At 40.8% G+C, this 17,107-nt stretch overlaps 1 protein-coding gene across 1 annotated transcript; it reads left to right on the top strand.

The window, feature by feature from the left end:
* The first annotated feature begins 3,725 nt into the window (after nt 1-3,725).
* LOC112572302 (chymotrypsin-like protease CTRL-1) lies at nt 3,726-15,565 on the top strand. Its single transcript, XM_025251914.1, has 9 exons — nt 3,726-4,215; nt 5,155-5,184; nt 12,288-12,425; nt 12,685-12,858; nt 13,158-13,335; nt 13,786-13,885; nt 14,186-14,435; nt 14,868-15,004; nt 15,169-15,565. Exons 1-9 carry the CDS (start codon nt 4,140-4,142, stop codon nt 15,343-15,345), a joined length of 1,260 nt encoding a protein of 419 aa, XP_025107699.1. The 5' UTR covers nt 3,726-4,139; the 3' UTR covers nt 15,346-15,565.
* Nucleotides 15,566-17,107: the final 1,542 nt, after the last annotated feature.

Here is a 17,107-nt window from a genome sequence, read left to right as displayed (position 1 = left end):
GAAGGAGAAACTTTGTGTGGGTTGTGAGGTGCAGGCCTTTTAATATGACAGTCATACTAAAGAGGTCACTACTGTATTGCCCGCGAGGTCACAAATAAAGGCTGACTCATTTAAAGATGTCCAGCGAGCCTTTGTTGAACCTCTCGCACAAACTGTGGTCTTTGGACATGCGAAACATTAGAATTCAAGTGAAATAATATGTGGTTTTCTTCAAAAAATGTCGATCCATTTGTAAACCCTCCCCCTAATATCAGTGTAGCTTACAGGTTGATGTGGCCGGCCTGTAAGAGGCCACGTGTCCTCCACGCTTGTTCTTCCTTGTCTCGTGTACCCAGCACTCGTGTTAACGAGGGTCTTGCTGCTTACGTGCAATTCATCTCTAAATATATATGTCATCAGAGGAATATAACATGTCACTATTACAGTTTTATTTTGTGCGTGTATTTTTCTGTTGGAATGCGTTATCGAACGTCACGTACATCCGGGAAGCTAAGGACGAGATGGGGAAGTCAACTGTTCCTCCTCCCCGCCCTTTCCCCACATTTTGCAGGAAGATAAGCATGTGTAACGAAGCTGTGAGAGACACCACACAACCCTTCCAGACATTTCTGGCAAGAGTTTGGTGTAATTATACGCCCTCCGCGGCCACAGGCTCGTTTGCCTGTCGTGCGCATGCGCAGTGACGTCAGGCCAAGGGACGCCATTAGCAGTGCGTGCCGTGTGCCTGGCAAGGGGAGACACCTTTCTGTCGCTATTTCAGTCACTCATCAGTCAAGTTTGTCCTGATGCGGAAATTAGGAAACGAATTCTGGGTAAAGGAACGTCTAGGTGTATCGGTGCAACGGAAGGGAGAGAGGAGGGGAAGGAGTGAACGAAAGAGGAGGGGAGAGGATTAGATTTAAACCTGAAAAACGATAATCTTTTTATTACTTGTCCACCCACACCACTACACTTAAAGGAAGGGTCCATCACTGTCATGGCTGATTGATCTCCGCTTACAGAACAAACCGTATACTGCAAAACTTTTAAATGATGTTTTATTACAAAGATTACGAAAGCGGCTAAAAACGGACTTAACAGTCTGTGGATTCTGACTACTTGTCTACTCGAGAGCATTTAGCGACTACACAGGTTGCACAGTCCAGGAGACAAAGACAGAAGAAATTCATGAAGCTCTAGGCCTTAGCAGCGACTAGAAAGGTTGCAGAGTCAAAACAAAAAAAGTTATTTTTGAAAGGGGAAAATGGAGAAGCACAGATAAAACAAAACACATCGCATGCCTTTAGGAGCAAAGGGGTTAATCGACAATCTCATCAGCAAGGGGACGAAGAGACAAGTGAGACAAAAACTGACTGTGACACGAGATAGGGAGGAGCTCTGAAGCTTTGCGAACAACAGGCGATGCGAGAGAAAAGAGGAGGTTAACAGAGATTTCGAAAATTGCTAAAGTATTTTAGGAAACACTTTGTATTCACAAAGCTGGTTCTAAAGGACGAAGAAAGGAGGGAAGGACAGTAAGAAACAATGGAAGAAGGAATGAAAAACGGAACAATAGTAAGATGTCAAGATTATCAATCCTTCTTTTCTTCCTTTGTTGGAAGTTTTGTGTTTGTGTGTGTGAACACCAAAGAAATATCTATTTGGTGATGGTAGCATGATAAGTTTCCTTTTCAGGAAAGTTCAGAGGAATTTTAATTTTGGTAAAACCTGACAACTAAATAAAGTGTACATCCTCGTACCATGTAAGAAGTAAATAAATATACCAGAACACAATGTGCTGCAAGTAACTGTAAATATGATTTCTGGTATATTTTAAAAGGCTTAAAGTGACTGGGATATAATAATAAATCTCATATCCACACACACACACGCATGTATTTACGAACAAACTCCAAAGTCTTTTCCCGGCTGTGGTTTCTTCAAGATGTCGACATCTCGACAGCGAAGAGAAAATTAACAGTTCCTGAAAATCAGTCAAAGCCGGTGACATCCAAGAAAAGTTGCCGCCATGTCTAAGCTAAAAATAAGCTTTCTCTGGCCATTGTCAGGCCCCAAAGAATGATGCCGGCAACAAAATTAATCCCACAAAATTACTGGCAGTGAAACGAGAACTGGATAAACTAAGAACGAAAATTCTCTCTCTCTTACCATGATGAGCAGTGGGAATCAAACTATCACCAAAATACTCCCCTTCCCCCAAAAAAAGTGAAAAGCGAATTTACTAGACTGGCTCGTAAATTAAATTATGAATTCCGCGAAAGTTTTAATCTCTTTTGAAGAAGTGCAGCCACAAAGATACGTCAACACCTTTTCCTTCCTTCTTTCTTTTTTGTTCACAAGTGTGTGGTGTGTTCAGATGACAGCATTACAAAAACAGACACACGTGTCAAGTAACAAATAATTTTGTTTATTCATTATGTAAACAAAGAGTCGTTATAAACGGATGTCGTATTAGTCAATGTAAGATTACTCGACATGTCTGCTAAGTTAATCAGAACAAAATAAACAAATAAAACGAACTATGCAATTCATGCAACCTTGATAATTATATTAACGAGGACACAGACAAAAGGAAGCAGAAATATAACATATACAGCATTATTACAACAAACAACAGCAACTAAAGAAAAAAATGTATATTTTGAAAGAAAATTCTTTCTTTCTTACTTCCGTGTCGGCAAGATGAAAAGCACAAGTTCTAAAAGCTTTTGGTTCGATAAAGTGTGATGTAGTAAGTGTATTCTCTAAGAAAGACATTTTTTAAAGGCTACCGACAAGATTTTGTCCGCCTCCAGCCAGAAACTCAGATAACACCGGTGTAAGCAAAAACTTGAGAGTTTTCTGTTTTGCCTAAAAGTGACATTTTTTTAATATTCGATGATTGCAGAGCCTGAGGATTAAAATTTATATTTTTGGAATTCTTGGCTTTTTTTTTTTGCCGCTGGAGATAAGGATAAAAATATGAAGAAGCTGAAACCCGATTGCATGAAAATTTCTTTTCCAGTCAAGGAATTCCGTGAAAATTGATTAAAAACTTCCTGATTAAAGCTTGATTGATTTTATTATGTATTGTATTACGAAATGCACTTTCTCTTTTTAAAAAGTTTCTTTGTGGATGGCTAGGGTGGGTAAATACTCGATTCTAACATTCAGTTACCAACCCGAGAGAACAAGAAGAGGGGGAAGGTGGGTTGAAGAGAGAGAGAGGTTGGATGCAGAGACAAGCAGCACAGTTCATATTTAGTTTTGTCTCTTGATGTTTGAACTCTGACCTGTTCTACGCATGCGACAATCAACCTTTGACCTCAAGCGAGCCTTTTTTCTGCTTATTTTGCTAAAACAAAAAAAGTATACCTTAGTCCTGATCCTAATCGAAACCCTAACCCTAGGATAACAGTTGTGTGTCTTAAGCACATTTGTCAAGTTTACACACAGGCATGCACGCACGCACGCACGCACGCACGCACGCACGCACGCACGCACGCACGCACAAACAAACAAACAAACAAACAAACACACACACACATTGCACCATGCAATAACAGCTTCAGTCCAACTATCCATCAGTTAATGAAGTCCAGTAACTACATCATAGTGAACAGACACGTTCACGGTGTGCGCATGCGTGCCACAGTCGTGGGAACATCGTGACGGACGGCAACAGCAACTCGCCGCACGCCGCACGCCAGCCGTGCATCACCAGCAGCAGACATGCGACAGAGAAGCAGACGACTAAGGGAAGGAGGTGGACAAGCGACTCACACGCGTTGCGGTCACTGCATGCACGAGCTGTCGTCTGCTTCTCTTCCGTCCTCCAGTCATCAGTAGTCGCTACCGACGGTTACCATCAGCCCTGCATCCTTATATACAAAGGTTCTACTGGTCGCTCAAACCAACTTCAAGTCTTTTTGCTTTATTAAGGTGAATAGAAAACAGTTGATACACGTAGTCAAATTGAATTTACATTCTGACCGATACAAGGACAAGCTCTTGAGGAAAATAAAGGAGTATCCACCCTTTACATAAAGACGACGGGAAAAACATCAGAAACCGTATTAGAGACTGTGTTGTACAAGGTCTGACAGAGAAACGAAAGAAACATTTCAGGAGGAGAGCCAGTCCAGACTCCGAACCCAGCCATGCAAGAACCCAAGTCGTCCATTGTTGCTGTTCTTCTGTGTTTTCATCACATTTTCTCTCTGACTCCAGTCACAGGTGAGCAGCGATGTCTTGCTGTGTTTTCATGTGTCATTTGGTCAGGGTGTCTAAATCCTGTCTTTCCTTTATTTCTATAAAATTCCTTTCTTGATGCCAGTGTCATACTTTGAAACATGTCAAGTGTTCCACTGACTTGTAGCAACATGGTGACGATAGAGTAACAGACTACAATAAACTGAGATGTAAAATCTTGGCACCAGACCATAGAAAACGAAACCTTTTGAGAATAGTTTGATTAAATTTTCTAAAAGAAATATCATTTTTAAAAATATTTTTCAAAGTTTATAGCCACCCAAGAAATAAAATATTTATATACAAATTTAAATATAAAGACAATAACAGTCTAGTTTCAAATTAAAGCAGTAAAAACAAAGAATAAATGCCATTCTACTTTTGGAAAAGGATTAGTATGTGTCTTCCTTTTTTAATTAAAATGTATGGGCAGAAGAAAGTGTAAAGGATCCCATAGTTTTTTTCTTTCAAAACAGGCCATAGTTATTTTCTGTAAAAAGTGTAGTATCCACGAACACCACCTGTTTACATAATTTGAATTCTGACAACACTCGGCCCCTCGTAAAGACGTATTTAGTGAAGTACTACGGTCAGAAAGATGGCGAACTATGATTAACATAGACCTGGACACACACATACCAAGGAGAACAAGGAGATTATGACTGTCTGTCTGTCCGTCCGTACGTCCGACTGAGTCTAGGAACATTCTCACATTTCTCTTCACACAAAGATTCTGTATAATATATATCTATACGCACTATATTTTACACTATACACTATAGATTCGACATAGTGATCATCTCGATGATCTTTATTATGTTTCAACAGTGTTTGCAGTTGTTGATACCTACTATTATTTTCTGTAAATAAACAACTCAAAGGAAAGGACAATTTCAGCTAATCATAATTATTGATTGTTTTCAGGGCAACCTCCGTCATTTTCAGACGAAGAGTGTGAGTATAGTAGTCTTGATTTTACTTAACTTGCTTTACCTGAGCAAAGTTTAAATTTATAAAACATGCTAAATAGCAGTTACTATGATTTACAACAGGTTTCATTCCAAATGCGAGTAAATAAACATGCAAACAAGAATCCACACAATGCGAGCAGTACGTGCAAACAGCCTAAACTTTCGAACTTACAAAATGTTATTTACCCTCTAAAACATATCATCAATACCTAGAATGGATTTCCCGCACAAAATTAATAACATACTTCATGTAACTGTGATTGACATGAATCATGAGCCACCATGTAACAAGGTCGTCACATCATTCCTCATCCTTCCCCTTTCCCCCTTTCCCCTCCACCGAGTGCTTGCACCCTGGGTACGTGCTTTGTTCGCCTAATCTCAGACTCGGGTATCACATCACCAACCACCCTGTGGTAGTAGTCAAAAAGTCAAAGAGCAGATTTGGAGCAGTGAACCGAATAACTTAACTGATTGGATACTTTTCCAGAAAAATAGATTTTTTGATTATAAAGCTCATTTTAGTATTTTTCTCTTAAACCCGTTAATACTTTTATTCACTGATAATACGATAAACTGATAATAAAGTGTTTTCGGGTTTATGTGTTTACAGAAAATAGTATAAAGCAGTTGGAATGTGGAAGTAGAAACATGTGCAACATAATTGGATCTGATTTCTTTCCCAAAATTTCTGTTGCAGTTTTTTTTTTTTTTAGCTTAGGGTGCTAACTTACGATTGCAAGAAAGAAATGCTAAAGGTGAGGCAGACGTGATCCTAGGAATCAGAACCTGTCCACCCTTGCACCGAACCCCTGATCCCTTTATCCCGCCCTCTAAATCCCAATCCAATCCCTCCTGGATGGTGTGGACGCTGGACGATGCGGCTCCTTGAGATCGCACTCCTTGAACCCGCCATCTACCCATAATAACAGACATAAACTGCTCAGTGATGGAATAATTTGAAAACAAGCTTAGAAATGAGGCAAGGGAGACAAATTCGTGTTAAGTGCAGTAATCGTCTCCTGTTTCTAACTGCCTTATCTTCCCCAACCTCCAGGGTCACACACTCATCTAACGACTGCCGCAGTTTCTCTGCGTCTCAGATACCCAGCCGGATACAGGGGGCGCCTCCGGTCTTGGATGGTGGTGGTGCTCTAACCTGCCGGCATCCCTCAGTCCCGATATCATTTACAGAATATCATTATCGTTAGCTCAGATTCATATAAACCATCAATGTCACAATAAAACAAAATAAACAATCAACAGGAACAGGATTTCCACTTAAGGCTTTATAGAGGAGAAAACATCCAAACATTCACCGATATAAAAATTTCGAGATGATTTTTTAAGGTTCTGTAAGAAACTTTGTGTAGACGAATGTTCATTTGTGTGAAGAGAAATTCTCAAAATTCGAAAATTCCTGCAACATATCTTCTGAAGGACAAACATTTCAGGAACATAACATAAAAGCAAGTAATAAACATTATTTCCTCAGTTTCTTTCTCAGATGATTTTATAGCTCAGGACATCAACGATGTCCATCTGACTCATCTGTCAGGTCTCCCCGTGACATTTGCACCAAGTTCTCCATTTTCTAGCTCAGGTATTAAAACGCCAATGTCCGGTCAGACCGGAACCAAGGGAAGCACTGTAAACACATTCCAAAACTAAGTAAATTATGTTGATAACTGAGAAAGTGTTTAGGAACGTGCCCCGCCTGCAAATGTTCTCTCCCTTATACAAGGACCAGACACGAACTGAGGGAGGCGATGGCTTTCATCAAGTCGTCGTCGTCGCACGCCAGGTTTGATGTGCATGTCGTTGCTGTAGAAACGCCGATCTCTGGGGCCTCATTTCATCCCCAACTTCATTTTCCTGCAGAGTTATGTTCCTTCTCATGTCATCTTTGTTTCTGAATAATGACATGTCTGCTTCCAGCAAGCAATTACCCGTTAGACGGTCGTCGATCTTTGTTAATGTTGATTTGCACTTCTCTTTTATGTTGGGTTCGCCTTCTTTATTGCGTTTTACCCTTTTTTCATTTATATCCTTCTTTTAACTTTTTGTACTTCTTGTTCTTTTTTCAATAAGATCAATGTAATAACATTCTCATTGAAATGTTTTATACTTACAAAAGAGATGCCAGCATCAGCAATGACACGATGATGCGATGATGGTATAGTGAAATACAGAATGAAGATTAATAACATAAATATCGAACTTCGTAATGGTTAGCTGACTGCAACGACAGACGCATATATAAAAAAGAAGCAATCAAACTTACGTACATAGATAAAGAGGAAAGAAAGAAGAAGGAGAGAAGGAATGAGATAAGGATAAGTAGACTGGGGCTCGCCACAGATGCTCGTGCACTGCGCCATTTGCTGAAATGACTCACTGACCCAAAATACAGACTGGTGAACTATTTTTAAAGCTGAGCTTGGATGGTAATGAGGACATCCTTACATCACTGAAGCTGGCATTGTGCTCTAAAGAATATGTAGTAAGCCATTAAATTAAAAAACCCTCAAACCTTAGGGGGATATGTATCTAATCTACCTAATCCACGTGGGACCATTTCATTACCCATTCCTCCATCTGTAGAACAAAATACAAAGAATGTAATCACACGGTGTGGCTGCTTGTTGGTTAATTCATTTGTCTTTTGATCTCTCCTCTTTCCTTTTTTGTGCTCTTCCGCTAATGAACATTTCCTCAAATTTCTTTGGTTAAAATTCTGGGTATAACACACACTAGAGAGTGTCCATATCGTATTTTTATGTTTATAACTTTAGTTAAATTGTAATTAGTTTTCAGTTCATTTTATAGGTGTTAGTATTGAGGTTCTTTCGGTGCTCATTAGATTGGCACTCGCTTCACACTCGCCACAAGACTAAGAAACTAATTCTGCTCAGATAACGGACAGCCCCTACGGTTACCTGTTTAGTTTCACAAGGAATTGAATCGCTCAGTTTATTGCTTTTTACCGCCAGTTCGAGTTTTTGTTTTTCATCCTGTCTACCTTCTTCTCAGTTTCAGGGAAAGACAATGAAGATTAGTTTGAGACAAAGAGCAGTTAGGTTCTGTAAGAAAGTTTTCTTAACCATCTCCTGGTTGCTAATTTGTCTGGAATATGTCTGCCAGTCTTTTTTGTCTCCTTGTTTGAATGCAGTTTGGTTTAATTTTGTAGAGTTTTGTTACCTTTTTCATTAAAAGGAGTGAATTTCTTGGCAAAACCAAATTTAGACTGCTATACACGCCACTTTATGATTCATATTAAAATAATTATTGCAATAACAGCAGGAGTGACAAAGAAAATCTATTTCTAAGAGTATGGTTATACAATGTGTAACAATATACAACATAACTCACTGACATGTTTCTGTAACACTTCCTGTCTCATCTTTATTCTATGCAGACTTATTAGTTCATATTTTAGTATTTAATTCTTGTTCTAGTCCATTACTATATCCTTATAGCATTCACTCTGGTCTTCCCTAGGTTCATTAAATGTCAAATTAGCAACAAGTTTATTTTTCTTAAACGATAAAAAATAAATTATTAATATCATATTAGGACTAAATATTATCTTATTGTATATTGCACTTAACAATATGTGGTTGAAATATTTAAATATATATATATTCGACATAGATTTCTAGAGTTAAACTTGATACCTCTGAATATTCTTGCTGGAATAAAAGTATGATCTCGGTCTTAAGCAATGATATTGAGTTTTTCTCACAAGTGTTCTCCTGTCTATCCAATTCTAAAAATCTTAAAATTTATTATAAAATTTAGCGATTTTTCTAAAGCTTTATTGCTGAGAAGTAAGTAAAATATAATTGTGTTCTGAGCTGAATATCAGCGAAAGGGTCAACACTCGTAAGACTTTTTAAAAAATATTTTTATATCAGACACTTCAAACAGTGGTTGCTCATAAGCTTGAAGAAAAGATCTTGTCATTTTAGAGAAAAAATATCGCATTTATTATCGGTCAAGACAAATATAGACATTGAAGTACAAGCAAACAGGGTCTGAGGTCCAGAAATAGTCTGAGATCCCTGAGGACGAGTTGTGTCGGTCCTCGCCTAATTCTGGGCTCACGGTTGATAACAGGTTCTTAAACTGCAAACAAACAATTTACCGCTTGTCCCTTGGCAGTCGTGTGGTTCCGCCAACGATTCAGTTATCAGGAGCCTGGCGAGGAGGATGACCCGGCACGTGCGAGGGTCTGACCTGTGTCATCACGCATGCGCGGCGATATACTCGGGACTGATAACGATGCTCGAAACGCCCCGACATCCTTTTAGTTATTGAATTAGCATCTTGCAACCTGATGATACTTAGAGGTACAGGTGTTTTTTTTTTAAAAGTTTTGACCTGAAATATATTGCCATTGGTGCTAAATGTGTTATTTACTGAGTCGCTAAAAGGTTTGTTTTTGTTGTTCGATTTTCACGTAACATCCTGGCACTTGAATGGCAGTTATGACAGGAAAGAAGCTGGTATAGAGGGTCAAAATGGTTGACAATATTATGTATCATATCTCTATCATCTGCTCCTAAAAAATTCTCTCTTGCTGTTTATATATTTGTGGTCTGCGCTCAGCAATCCAAGCAGAAAGATTATTTAGTATTTCAAACAGCGTAGCTAATCTTCATCACGGGAAGTTAGAATATGGATTATGGTAATGATTTACATTAGGTTGTTATTTTGGACAGAATGACTGAGCAGAAAAAAAGATCACGATCAAGAGTCATTAAGCCGAGAACCTCAGTCGGCTGTTTACTCATGCGTAGAAAAAGCCGGTCGGTAAATAAAAATGTCAAACCAGATCGAGTCTCGACTCAGAGACTTTACTCGGAAGAGCGGTAACCGAGACTGGGTGGCCTGTCCTGGTGAGATTAAGGCAACCAGTACTGTCAGCCTTTGTATGAACTGCAAAAAGTCTGCAGGGCTGGAGGTCAATGCTTCATTACCTTCTGTGTTGCGACTACACCGTTGATTGCATGCTCACATTGATTGAATTCTTGTCCTTTCAAAGGTCAGCAGATAATCAGAGACACAAAAATGTGCGGAGCCTGCATCCATATATAACAGTGTTAACCGGGAATGAATTCTGCAGAGGATGCCGCTGCACGCGAGTTGTTGATGGTGTTGATAGTGATGCTGCACGAGAACCTGGCGACCACAGTGAATGATGGAACATTGCTGACATCCCACGGGTGAGCTTAATTCACTCAGCATGGATCCGAGAAACCTAAAATCAAGGGACCAATCAACGGACCAGTAAAAAGCTCCAGTAAAAAAACTATTCTGCGTATTTTTGTCTTTCTGGTTATCAAACACGAGAGCAAACTCAAGCCTCTTGTCAGTCAGAGCTCACTTGGTTACCAGGTAGTGGGGAGGAGGAATGACCAGTCGCCGCCACCCGATCTGTGTACACGTGTGAGCAAACTGTTTAAACAGAAAGTTTGTCAGTCTGCTCACCTCAGAATTCACTGCCCGCAGGCAGTGTTGGGCATAGAAACTAAAGAAATGACCAGAAAAGACTGACTGACGATCTGTTTAACTTTACATAGGAGATGATAAAAGACGAAAAAGACTAGGGAAGAAATAATCTGTGAATGAATGAGAGATAGAGAGAGTGGTGGAGAGAAATACTTCTCATGAAGACTGTGAGAAAAAATGTCATGATGTACATCAGTATTTACAGTATGATTATTTAGTTTATTAATGCTACAAAATACTTTATGAAAATGAAATCATGCTCAACGCATGCCCCTGACATCTAGAGATTACCAGGTGTGATAAGCCTCCACCCCTTTTGTGAAGATTACTTCTGGAAGACGACAACTGCAAAAACACTGGCTTCAAAATTGTATAGATCCACCCCACTGCACCCCATCCCACCCCACCCTGCACCTCCTTGAGTGTTGGTACCTCACCCACCCCGCCCACTCCTACCCCGCTCCTCAAAGCCATGGCGCTGAGTGCAGCGAACTGAAGCTTTCATTTTGTCGTCTGCCACGCAAAGCGATGCTTGAATGTCAATGTGCTGTCCTTTATTGTTTGTCATTTCGCCCAGAAGCATCATAACCCACATTACTGATGTCTTTAGAAGCGCCCGCCATCTTTTTTTGTGAGCTTTCGCCGACAAATGTTGCTTTGATCTTAGTTGCAGCATCTGTAGGAAAGTGTTTTTTCTTCTAAGAAGCTGTTCAGTCTCATAATAGTTTTGCTGGTAAAGCAAGATTGATAACCTGTATCTAGACAATTCTGCGATCGTAAGGGCCATCCCATGCAGATGAATGCAGCCAATTATTCCAGGAGATGGCACTCCTATGTTCTCCAAGGTGGAATTCAGTCCCATTCAATTTGCATTCGAGGTTGGTTTTTGTCGCCGCAGTTTCATTTCACCTCCGAGTTTTTTCCCTCAAGTCTTTAGAAGTTTGTTTTTAGACGATCCTCAAATAGATAATAGCGAAATCTCTTTAAAAAACTAGGACAAGCTATAATTTGGAAGATAATAGTATTTTCTGGTGTAACGATTGCTTCTGAGGACACCGTTGCCCGTGGGAATGACGGTCTGAAAAAAGGAAAAAAAAGTTTAGAAAACATTCATCGTGGTTGTGCCTGGTGAAGGTGTATTTTGCGATGGGTAACAGACTTCTTTGGACTTATAAATTAACATAACCCGTAAAACTGCAGGCTCTTCCTTATCAACATTAAGCTTTCTGGGATTTCGAAAATGAGTTTGGCTTCAGACGAGATGTTTGCTATGTTACATTCTACCGGGATTTTGACTTATGTGAGCACATAAGATGCCGTCTTCTTTCTTATTGTAAATCACTCTCTAAGACTGAAAGGAGACTTATTAAGCTGTACGGGGAATACTTAAATATTTTTATCTACTGCACTAATCTCAAAATAATAATAATAATCCAACATCGCTTCAGTATATGATCAGTCTCTTTAATTAAACTCGAAACACGTAAGCTATGTTTTTTTTATCACTTTAAAAGTAGCTGTGGACTGACTGACCATTTGCTACATGTTGAGTCTGTATTTTGTGTTGATCAGTGCGGGTCATCGCAACCTTGAACCTGTGTCGCCATTTTGGGGGCGCGTGCGGCGCCGGGTGTGAGCGGTACATCGTTCATAAATGGAGGCTCCCTCTGTGTGCCAACAGCAACCACAAGTGCTGCATACCTGACACAGGTAAGGAAAGTAGAGACATTACACACACCTGAACCATTCGGTTGGTCTTTAACTGACATCCCTTCAATAATGAATGAATATCAGTGTCTCGCTTATTAAACTCAAAATTTAACATGCACTTAAAGAAATGAATGGTTATTATTATTAAAATTATATTCCATAACAGAAAGAAAAAGAAAAGAAGAAATATTTCATAAAATAAAGCAGATGTCCACAATCAATAAAGTCATTCATGATGGTTGCCGTTGGTGTTGCCTAGCGTATAGCGGTGCACCCATCAACACTGAAGCAACCACCACGACAACAGAGACGACTCCAGAAACAACAACACCACCGGTTACAGTGTCAACAACCACAGCAGGACAAGGATCCACATCGTGGGTAGAATATCCATCCGACAATGGAGAAGCAGCCAGCAGCGCAGCATCTTTGGGTAAATCATCTCAATAATTAAAACATAATTATCACAATTAACAACTAATATATGCAATTAGATGTACAGGCACTGCTAATGAAAGCTCACTTGATTTGAGAATTATGTAGACACATTTTTTTAGTTAGTCTAATTATTAGTGCATGCACATGAATGTCGATGTTTACCTAAAGGTGGAGGTCAGGGTACAGACGTATACACAATGCTTATTACAAAACTACTGTGGACGCAAATATTACTGTTAGTATTACCCATCTTTCTTTTCCTTTGTTCTTTTGTTTACCTTTCTTTCTTACTAGACGAGTGTGGTTCCATGAACCGGACTCGCCGGAGGAAGAGGATAGTGGGAGGAAGTGTCTCCCCACCCGGTGCCTGGCCCTGGCTCCTGGCTCTCAGGTCCCTGATAGGGGCTCACGCGTGCTCCGGGGCTCTCATTGCCCAGCGCTGGGTGGTGACCGCTGCTCACTGCTTTAAACAGTGAGTCAACAGGCTGAGCTAATCTGTACACATAAACAAACACAAGCCCAGTCTTTTTCTTAGGACAGACAAGCGACATGGCTTGGCTTAGCAGTGCGCGACCTTTTAGAAAGGGAGACAACCTGTGCGTAACCATATCATTAGGTGGATTGTCGCCCTTAATTTTCGATAGATAGATTAAATAAGGTTTCAAGAACTGAGAAGAATTTTCTTAAAAAAAAGAAAAAAAAGAAAAAAAAGAAAGAAATAACATAAATGTTTCTAGATAGCAGAATTCGAAACTTTTTTTCTTGTTCGTTACCAGAAACTTAGAGCGAGTGAGCGCTGAGAAAAGGAGAGAGAAATAAAGAGGAAAAGAGAGAGAAGAAGAGAGAAAGAACATATATATGTGACTTGTCATCCAACCAGAAATACAAACGCTCAATTATGTGTGAGTTTACTACGTCACAGGTTTGCGTCCCCTGGACTGTGGAGGATGCGGGTGGGTGAATACAATCTCCTAACATCGGACGAGAACGAACGAGACATCGAAATAGCGAATATTTTCATTGTGAGTGAGCATGATTTAGTCAAGTGTAACAAACTGCTATGTCGAATAAACATGAGTAACTTCAACAACGGATTCTGTTATCCTACATTGTAAAGGAATCTTTTTTCCCTTATTTAAGCTTTTTCTGGTGAGATATAATAAATGTTTAATTCCTTACTTATATAGTCTCTACATACCACCGACTGATAATAGCCAGGTACTCGCAATATCAAGTACTTATCAAATGAGAATAAGTTGAAGTTACAAACGATGAAATAAAATTTGCCCACTTACACGTATTCTAATTTTTGTTACCTGCAGTACCCTGGGTACAGGTCTCGCGCGCCTGGGGAGGACAACTCGACCACCACCTTATACGCTCGTTATAAACATGACTTGGCCCTCGTACAACTGGCGGAAGATGCGCGGGTGGAGCCCATCTGCCTGCCTGCTGGCGAGGCTGCCAGAGTTCAAAACTCAACTGACAGCAGTGACCAGGACTCACAGTTCCGCATGACTGTCCTGGAGCACAGCGGCGAATGCTGGGTAGCTGGCTGGGGATTCACCCGGGGTAGGTTGAGAGTAGCGAAAATAAACGGTCCTCCACCTATTGTACCTGTTGTCCTGTCACGTGATTCCTAACAGTTTACACTTCTAGCTTTGTGCCGACTCGGGTCTCAGGATGGCATCAGCGCTTGATGGAGCGACCAGCCGCGTCTGCTTTTATGTTGAGCAAAGAACAGGTGTTGTTTGATGTTGATCAAGCTTGTGTAACTATAACATTCTATAAATTACAGACATGCACAGCACAAGGCTGGTCAGAACTTGACCCACATTTAGCTTCGGAATAAAAGAATAATGGGCGTAGAATATTAAACACATGAGAATCTTGCGAAAATTAAGTGTCAGATGTGTACTGTAGGACTTTGCCGAGTCGTTCATATCACTGTCATTCAATGGAGTGTGTAAACAGAGCTTATGTTGAATGTCTCACCTGTTGCAGACGCGACACACGACACACAGGTGCTCAGACAGGTGGACGGAGTCCTTGTGGACAGCGAGGAGTGCGGCGACATGTGGGGCACTGAGCTGGAGCCGGACATGATCTGCTTTGGGGACGGCACCCGGGGGCCGTGTGCTGTAAGTCGTACGATTTCTGACGGAGACAACCTTTGTCGACTGTAACTACTGACGACGACGACGACGATGATGATGATGACGACGACGACGACGACTATGACGATGATGATGATGATGATGATGATGATGATGATGATGATGATGATGACTGTTTTATTTGATAGGGTGACTCTGGTGGACCCCTTTCTTGCTGGCTGGACGGGCGTTGGTATCTCGGTGGGGTGGTCTCTTGGGGTACTGAAGACTGCAACATCACCGGGTACCCGAGTGTCTTCACCCGCATGGCGCCTTTCATGAACTGGGTGTACAGGACCATTCAGCAGCAGGAACAGCAGCAATAGTAGCAACTGTAGGAGCTCTAACAGCAACGACGAATAAAAGCACAGTTACTAGTAGAGATGAACATGTGTTTACACAACAACCATGGCGACAAGGCTCAGTGGAGACGACGTCTGCTACCTTGCCAATGAAACCCTCGCGTCTTGATTATTATAACCACAATCGTATTTAGCAAGTACATTGAAAGGAATAAAGGAAATATTACTCTAAATGAGCATGGAAAGAGAAAAAAAAGGTCTTATTGATAAAGAGAGATATGGATGGTGTGTGTTATGTGTGTGTTGCGTGCAGGCCCGTTCTTAGCCCCCGCGGGGCCCGAGGCAAAGGGCATGTGCGGGGCCCTCGCGCCACGATCACACGGTTCATGCGCGATAAATCCTCGGTGTCCAGCAGCCTTCTGTCTCCAAGCGCGTCCAGCGAGAATGTGATACGGCTGACTACACTTCCATATGCCTAGTTACCATATCAATCAAAAGCGCGGGGCCCCTTGAAGCGCGGGGCCCTAGGCAGATGCCTCGTCCGCCTGCCCCTAAGCACGGCCCTGGTTGCGTGTGTGTATTGTGTGTGTGTGTGTGTGTGTGTGTGTGTGTGTGTGTGTGTGTGTGTGTGTGTGTGTGTGTGTGTGTGTGTGTGTGTGTGTGTTATGTGTGTGCTTGGCTGACTGATCAAGTCCACGTACTGTTCAATAACAATAATTATTTTATTTATTTCTCGTCGAAGTACTTTGTTATTTTCATTACAACTCTTTATTCGTCTCTCTAAACTTTGGAAATAATTATGATATTACATTTTAATTTACTGGTACTATTTTTTATTGGCTTCCTATTTTTAAATATTGAACAGCTTGTCGATTTCAAAATTAATTGACAATTATTTACAAAAATATATAAATTTATCAGAAAGAACAACACATTTCAAGAGGAAGTTAGAGCATTTCAATGTTGCTATGACACGAGTAGTGACACGAAAAAATAATGTTTAAGGACGAGGTGTGTCTTCAGTGCACTGTAAACATTCAATGGGAGATAAGTGGAGGATATGGAAGGGGAGAGAGTTTCATTGTTTTGCTCACAGTCACTTAAAATCTTGTTCAAGTAAAAATCGCAGCCTTTCTGTAAGCTGATATTCAACAAACCTCCTCAGCAAACACAGGAAAGGGTGAGCTTCACAACCACTAGAGGGTAGCAGGGTGCGCAGTGAGTGACCTGACTATGAGGGTTTAATTTATCTCCGTTTCTGTTTGCACTTTCGAGCATTTATGGTTCTTTTTCTATCCCCCGGACGATTCCTACCGGACTTATAAACGTATAAGAAACAGGAGAAAGTATTGCGCAAATGCAGACACCTGCTCGGGGAGGTGCATGGCTGTGTCTCAGTTGTCAGGTAGGTCGCCGGCTGGTACCAACATGTTGCCCGCCACCGCAAAATATCAGGTCCCACAGTCCTGTTTGACAGTGACTAGGGTCACTTCACTTAAGCTAATAAAATATTGACAAATATAGAAGAAACAGGATTTTGAGGTACGTGGGCCACTTGACAGCAGGTTAAAGCACCTACAAGGTACACTGGTATCTCTCCCGCGGTTCCCAGTCACTTAATCCCGACACTTCATCCCCGACATTTAATCCCCGACACTTCATCCCCTAGACTTTTAATCCCTAAGCACTTAATCCCCAGACACTTAATCCCTAAACTAAATCCTTAACTAAAAATATTATGAAGCCAGCGAAAAATTTAATTGAAATTCAAATTCAAATCATGTTA

Source organism: Pomacea canaliculata, linkage group LG9 (assembly GCF_003073045.1).
Source record: "Pomacea canaliculata isolate SZHN2017 linkage group LG9, ASM307304v1, whole genome shotgun sequence".
Lineage (NCBI taxonomy): Eukaryota > Metazoa > Mollusca > Gastropoda > Architaenioglossa > Ampullariidae > Pomacea > Pomacea canaliculata.
This window is presented reverse-complemented; position numbering and strand designations above follow the sequence as displayed.

Coding starts and splice junctions, on each gene's coding strand:
- LOC112572302 (XM_025251914.1), top strand. CDS start 4,140: ATGCAAGAACCCAAGTCGTCCATTGTTGCTGTTCTTCTGTGTTTTCAT. Junction 13,886..14,185: donor AAATAGCGAATATTTTCATT/GTGAGTGAGCAT, acceptor TGTTACCTGCAG/TACCCTGGGTACAGGTCTCG. Junction 14,436..14,867: donor TGGCTGGGGATTCACCCGGG/GTAGGTTGAGAG, acceptor CACCTGTTGCAG/ACGCGACACACGACACACAG.